Source organism: Phoxinus phoxinus (assembly GCF_949152265.1).
Source record: "Phoxinus phoxinus genome assembly, chromosome: 19".
Classification (NCBI taxonomy): Eukaryota; Metazoa; Chordata; class Actinopteri; order Cypriniformes; family Leuciscidae; genus Phoxinus; species Phoxinus phoxinus.
The window spans coordinates 29,018,367-29,025,051 of record NC_136894.1 but is presented as its reverse complement, the minus strand read 5'-3'; the positions used below and the strand labels follow the sequence as shown (position 1 = coordinate 29,025,051).

Below are 6,685 nucleotides of genomic sequence, written 5' to 3'. Positions count from 1 at the left end.
ATCTATCTATCTATCATCTATATATCTATCTATCTATCTATCTATCATCTATATATCTATCTATCTATCTATCATCTATATATCTATCTATCTATATATCATCTATCTATCTATCTATCTATCTATCTATCTATCTATCTATCTATCATCTATATCATCTATCTATCTATCTATATCTATCTATCTATCTATCATCGATCTATCTATCATCGATCTATCTATCTATCTATCTATCTATCTATCTATCTATCTATCTATCTATCTATCTATCTATCTATCTATCTATCTATCAATCATCTATATCATCTATCTATCTATCTATCTATCTATCTATCTATCTATCTATCTATCTATCTATCTATATCTATCTATCTATCTATCTATCTATCTATCTATCTATCTATCTATCTATATAGCCTATATACTATTATAAAATATGATATACATTTAAGTGTGTTTGTTTACATGTAAACTTACAGATTTATTGGAGATGAATTTTCCCAATCAGATCCAGTTTCTGCTTGTTATTGAAAGCTATTTGTTCTGTATAAGCACATGACATTGAGCAAAAATGTTTAAAAGATTGTGAATTAATTATTTATGCCTTTCAGAAACATGCCTGGATGTTTTACTCTAATAGATTTTAATGTGTGAGAAACTGTCATTGAAATGCTCCTTCCTGCAGGCTCTGGCCTAGAAATCTGTAACCACAGGGTTCATTTATCAGACAATAGACCATTAATGGGACGATTTTCTATTTGAATGCATTGATGACCAATTTGCGATGACATAAAAATGCATTTCAATAGTATTTCCTGCTTCCACGTAGTTTTAATGGCATGTAAATGGAGATGTAAAAAGGGGAAAACAAACGACATGATGAAAGTGTTGTCTCTTGTGTGATACCTGTTGGATGGGTTTTGAAATCGACTTATCTATTCGTGTTTGGTGACTCTTTCCCTAATGAAAGTGCTGTGCTCCTCGGGGCTGCTGACATTGACATGACTGGAATGCTGTCTTCGGGCGTGTTTGGACTCATTACACGAAACACAACAGTAAGTGAAAAGAATTTGCATAAATAGTAAGGCGCATTCATTTTAGACATTTTCAAGAGGATATTTAGGATATTTAGATAGCCACATACAATTAAAAAATCAATGCAACATCATTTAAGGTTAGGTTACCTTAGGCTACTTCAAAAAAGGAAACTTTACAAAGTTAACACCTTCGACTTAAGTAAACAACCAAACGACTGGGCTAAAATACGCATCCTATCAAAGTGAAGTCCTGGCTCATGAATATTAAGTGTGATGAAGTTCTCTCAGCAACCTCCCAAAGGAGCTGAGCCGTTCTGGCTCATGAATATTAACTAGGATACGCGATGACGTTTTTTCGATAACCTTCCAATGGAGGAAGACTTGGCTCATGGCTCATGAATATTAATCATTGTCCTCAGAAAATCGAGCTGAAGTGCTTGAGTAATCAATCTCGAGTGAGGAAAAGCAAAGAATGATGTCAATCTAATAAACTTGAAAAATCACAGACGTTGAAGCGAGTGGATTTTATGGCCGAAGAAAATGAAAGGATTAATCTTATTTGTGTGCCTTTAAAGTCAGATCTCTCGGATTTATCACTTTAAATATTCACTTCATGTGAGTTAAACTGATTCTTGAATAATGCAAGCGCATTTCCCAGCTGGTGAATGATCATGAACGCAAGTTTGGACAGGTAAGTTGCGCGCGCGCGCACACGCCCTTCTGCGTGCACAACAGGAATCAGGAAGCGCCTGTGCGGTCAGACTAACTCAATCCACCATGCACGATCCAAGGATTTAAATCAAACGATTTTTAAAACACAAACACATATTGTGGAAAGTTTAGGCACCTCTGAAGTGGAATGATGGGCTCGTGTGTGGTTCCTGTGCTCATTGGATTGGTTTTACTGCAGATGCACAAAATCTCAGGTGAGTCTTCAGAGAAGCACCACCCCAAACACGTTTAAACATCATCGTCACTGTCATGTTTCAGTCATTTATCCTTTACCAGGTTTTAACGTTTTATCTATTGAAATTCATATAAATATGTGATACAAAGAGCTTATGTGTCAGATAGATAGCCCTCATATACGACAGTTTATGAATGTATTAGGAGAATTTGTTTAAAATAGTTTGCGTGAGACAATTAATTTCATTAAATGTATGCTAGGTGTTTATTTATATATAACTGTTATTGAAATATAAAATGAGAGAGTTTTTCACAGTAGGACTGAATTTGGCCTCCATCATGGCCTATGAAAATGAACACATTTGCAATTATGACAGCTGCTGTGAAACATATCTAGTTAATTATTGACTGACAATCTGTTACTGTACAAATGGAGGGCAGTTTGCTGCAACATGCTCTTGGGCAGGGAGGGAAGAACATAAGGCTTTCACTGGGTTCTCGCATATCTAAAAAAAAAAGTAAACTGTTTGCTTTTCTATTGACATTTCAGCTTTTGAGACGGTAGACTTTCATTTTCACAGTGACCTTGAGAGTGTTGAATGGTTGGAGCTGTGCTTTTTAAATGATTAAAATGGGTCGAAAGTGTGATTTCTTTATTTAGTTAGTTACATTTTCTTGTGCAGAAATTGGTGTCAGTTCATCAGTGTTATAATGTCAAAGACGCCTAAATCAGAAAATGTACAAACAAACTCACAGGTGATATGTTAACCTGGTTCAGGTTTGAGGAGTGTGTGTCCGCCTGACTGTTGTTGTCACAAACATGAGTAAATATTGGCAAGCGTTGTTGTCATACTTATGGAGTAATATGAGACTCTGTGGATGTTTCTCTTCTGTTGGGTTGCTTGTGTCTTGTTGAAAGTCAGTTAGATTTGTGCAATCAAAATCATGTCTAAACTTGTGATTGTCTTTTTATCAAGTGTGGTACAGGATATTAATGCATATGGACCAGCGTTTGAACAAACTAGACTTCACTTTAAGATCCAACCTGTTTATTTTTAAGACTAATTTCTAATTATGACGCATAATGGAAGCTTCTGCAACGTCAGAATTTAGCAGTTATTATATGGGCAAGGTGCTCTTGTTTTCTTAATGTAATCAGGGAGGATCCCAGAATGACTGACTGACATGTTGTGTAGTGTAATGTGCGGCTGTGTTCGCTCATGACCTCTTCCTGTTCAAGTCCTGAATCAGTCCTTTGTGTTTCTGTTTGCTTACAACTCTCTGCTTCATCCACACTGTTCTTTTACTTGGCTCTATATTGATTGTTTTGTAGGGTTAGTAACTTCTGTAGGGTTTTGTATCTCTGCCCAAGAGCAGTTTAGATTAATTAAATACTTGATTTTAATTTGTATTGCATAATTTATTTTCCTAATAGATTGAGTCCATATAAAGGCCTGTTCACACAAAGCAAGAATAATAAATGACACCAATTGTTAATAAAAAGTCATAAAAAACACAGACAGAAGTCCTTTCAAGTCAATAGCAAAAGAGAAAAGTTTTGAGAAAAAAAAAAATCTTGATATGAATAGGCCTCATTTAATAAATAATTGATGATATATTATTACATGTTATTTTTGTTTAATATATGAATATGATATATTTTATATTTGAATTTAATTGTATTTAAATGAATTTTAATATATGTAATACATTTTAAATTAAAATTTAAATAAAATAATCTCAATGTACCCATCCATTCTTTATCTATATTTATTTATATATTTAAATATATTTTTTCTAATGGGAAAATATATTTCTTTTAGTTCTTATAGGACTGTTCACACAAAGCAAAACTAATATTAATCCAACTGCCAATGAATCTAGCAAATGGACAAAGTTTAGAAGGGAATGGTTCTTAATAGGGCCTTATTTAATTTAATTATTATTGATTATTATATTTAATTTTTAATATATATTAGGGGTGCAACCAAGTCACGGTTCGGTACATACCTCAGTTTTGGGGTCACGGTTCAATACGAGTTCGATACATTTACATACAATGACGTATGTATGTATATTATATATTTATATTTATATATATCATTTATATTGGGGATGTAAAGGTTTAAATTTTTATCAGGGTTTTAGGGTTATGGTTTCGGTATGTGTTCAGGAAAAAAGAGCTACTGTCAAATAAAAATAAAGAAAATACGAAAAAATAGTCAAACTACAAGCAACTGCACAAATAAATACAAAAGAGAAAAGATACAATGCAGTGGACATTTTTAATTGTATATTAAACTAATAATTTTAACTAACATCTAACCTTACACTACTTTTCTGGCCTAACAAAACTAACACTCTGAAACACAATGTACTTTTCAGGTCAACTCATGATTTTGTGTGCGTGTGCGTGTGTGTGTGTATAAATAACGAATATGGGAATTGAAAGACAGATGACGAAGTTAGAACTTGTGATTAACAATGATGTAATCATTAAAACAAAGTTTGCTTCACCTAGTAACAGAAGGGTTTGCATATGAAGAACCAATCAAATAGTGGGGAAATTATGTAATGCAGCATGACATTTATGCCATATCTCTATACTATAAAAACTGTTGTATTCTTGTGTACTGTGGGTTTTTCTCCATGGAAATAAACCTAAAATTCTCGGGACAGGAGCATGTGTCCAAATTTTAATCTTAACCGTTCTATTTCATCAGATACGATCTGTAAACAGGGCTTTAAGTGTAAAATACCGAACTTGTCCTTTAATTTTAGGGGAAAAATCCTTTACACGACTAAAATAAACAGTGCTTTTCAGGTTATTTAGGTATCTAACCGTAGTTTCCAGATACATAAATTGAATAATGTAATCAAATGTAAAACAAAAATTGCATATAATCTTCACTGTATAAATTGAATACAAATATCATTATTAAAGTTACAAAAGTTATTCAGTCAAGAGCAGTGAGTGATTTTCTCTGTCTTTTGTTGTTTGATTAACATTGAAAACATTAGTTATAGTAGTGAATATTAGGCTGATGTCACTTTAAGACATAAGGCACAGATCAGTACACTGATACTGTACACATGCGTTCTTTCTCAACTGTTCGCATACTAACAGACTATTACTAGGGATACTCTCCAAGAAGGGCATGTTGACATCATTTTTGTGTGAATTTTTCCGTTCAAGCGCAAGACTAAAAGACACGGCTTTCTGTGTGCGTGCTTCGGATGAGCGCTCTCACAAATCTTCTTACAGCGTCTTGCACTCGATTATATTTAAATTGGCAAGGCTTAAATGAGTTTAGTTTAAACACAGATACAATGTGTGCTGTTCAGGTTTCAGCTGCGCTCTATCAGCACCCAGGTGATGACGGCTCAGATGACTGGTAATATTAGAGCATACGGCACTCGTGTTGAACAAAGTTTTTGGGGAAGCTGAATGCGTATCAATTGACAGAAACATACACTGTCTGACTGTTTAATTTATTTTCAACAAACCATCATAGATGCCTATACATCGTCAGATTGAAAGTGCGTGCGTGCTGAATCGTGCGTGGAGGAGAACAGGGCTATTCAATTATTTATTGAGAACTTTTTTTTACTGAGAACCATTAGGGCTGTAAACGATTTATCGCATCCAAAATAAAAGTTTGTGTTTACATAATAAATGTGCGTGTACTGTGTGTATAATTATTTTGTATATATAAATACACACACATGCTTGTATATATTTAAGAAATATTTGCATGTATATACTAGGGGCTGCATAACGATTAATCGCAACTAATCGTTTGCAGAATAAAAGTTTTTGTTTACATCATATATGTGTGTGTACTGTGTAAAATAATTATCTATTTATAAATACACAAACATGCATGTATATATTAAAAAAATATTTACATGTTTATATACATTTTTATATTTAAATATAATTTGTTATATATAATTATAATACTTAATATATAAATAGATTTTTTCTTAAAATTATACATAAATGTTTGTATACTTATATATACATAATTATTATACACAGTACACACACATAGATGATGTAAACAAAAACTTTTGTTCTGTAAACGATTAGTTGCGATTAATCGTTATGCAGCCCTAGTATATACTGTATATAGATTTATATTATATAAATATAAATATTTTATATATAAATAACACATTTTTCTTAAATATATATACAAGCATGTGTGTGTATTATTTATATATACAAAATAATTATACACAGTACACACACATTTATCATGTTAACACAAACTTTTATTTTCGATGTGATTAATCCCGATTAATCGTTTACAGCCCTACCTCATATATATATATATATATATATATATATATATATATATATATATATATATATAATATATAGTTTTTGTTATTATTTCTCCTTTTATTCATATATTATATGATATTATTTAATTTTTTTCAGAATGTCATAAAATTGAGGTGACCCCTGACTCTGGCACCATAGTAGTCTTCACGAAGAAGCCAGATCAGGATCTGGACTGTGATGTGTGTAAGGATGAAGGTCCGTCTCAGTCCTGTAACTCCAAACTGGATCTCGCTGAAGCTCGGCCCACCATCGTGACTTTCAACTGCTCTCAGCCTGGCGACGTCTTTACTGTGGAGATCAACCAAAAAATCGGCGAGTAGCAAAATGTAGAGTCCATTTGGTAAAAATCACCTTTTAAAACACTAAATCTTTACTTTTTATTCCAATCACA

General features: G+C 32.6%; 1 protein-coding gene across 3 annotated transcripts in view; it reads left to right on the top strand.

The window, feature by feature from the left end:
- Window positions 1-1,467: 1,467 nt before the first annotated feature.
- cdcp1b (CUB domain containing protein 1b) overlaps window positions 1,468-6,685 on the top strand; it is an 11,082-nt gene continuing 5,864 nt past the window's right edge. For 2 of the 3 annotated variants that reach the window (XM_079591079.1, XM_079591077.1), the window contains exons 1-2: window positions 1,744-1,963; window positions 6,391-6,606. In XM_079591079.1, coding sequence (XP_079447205.1) covers window positions 1,897-1,963; window positions 6,391-6,606 — 283 coding nt within the window. In that variant the 5' untranslated portion in view covers window positions 1,744-1,896. The other variant, XM_079591078.1, reaches the window with a different exon arrangement.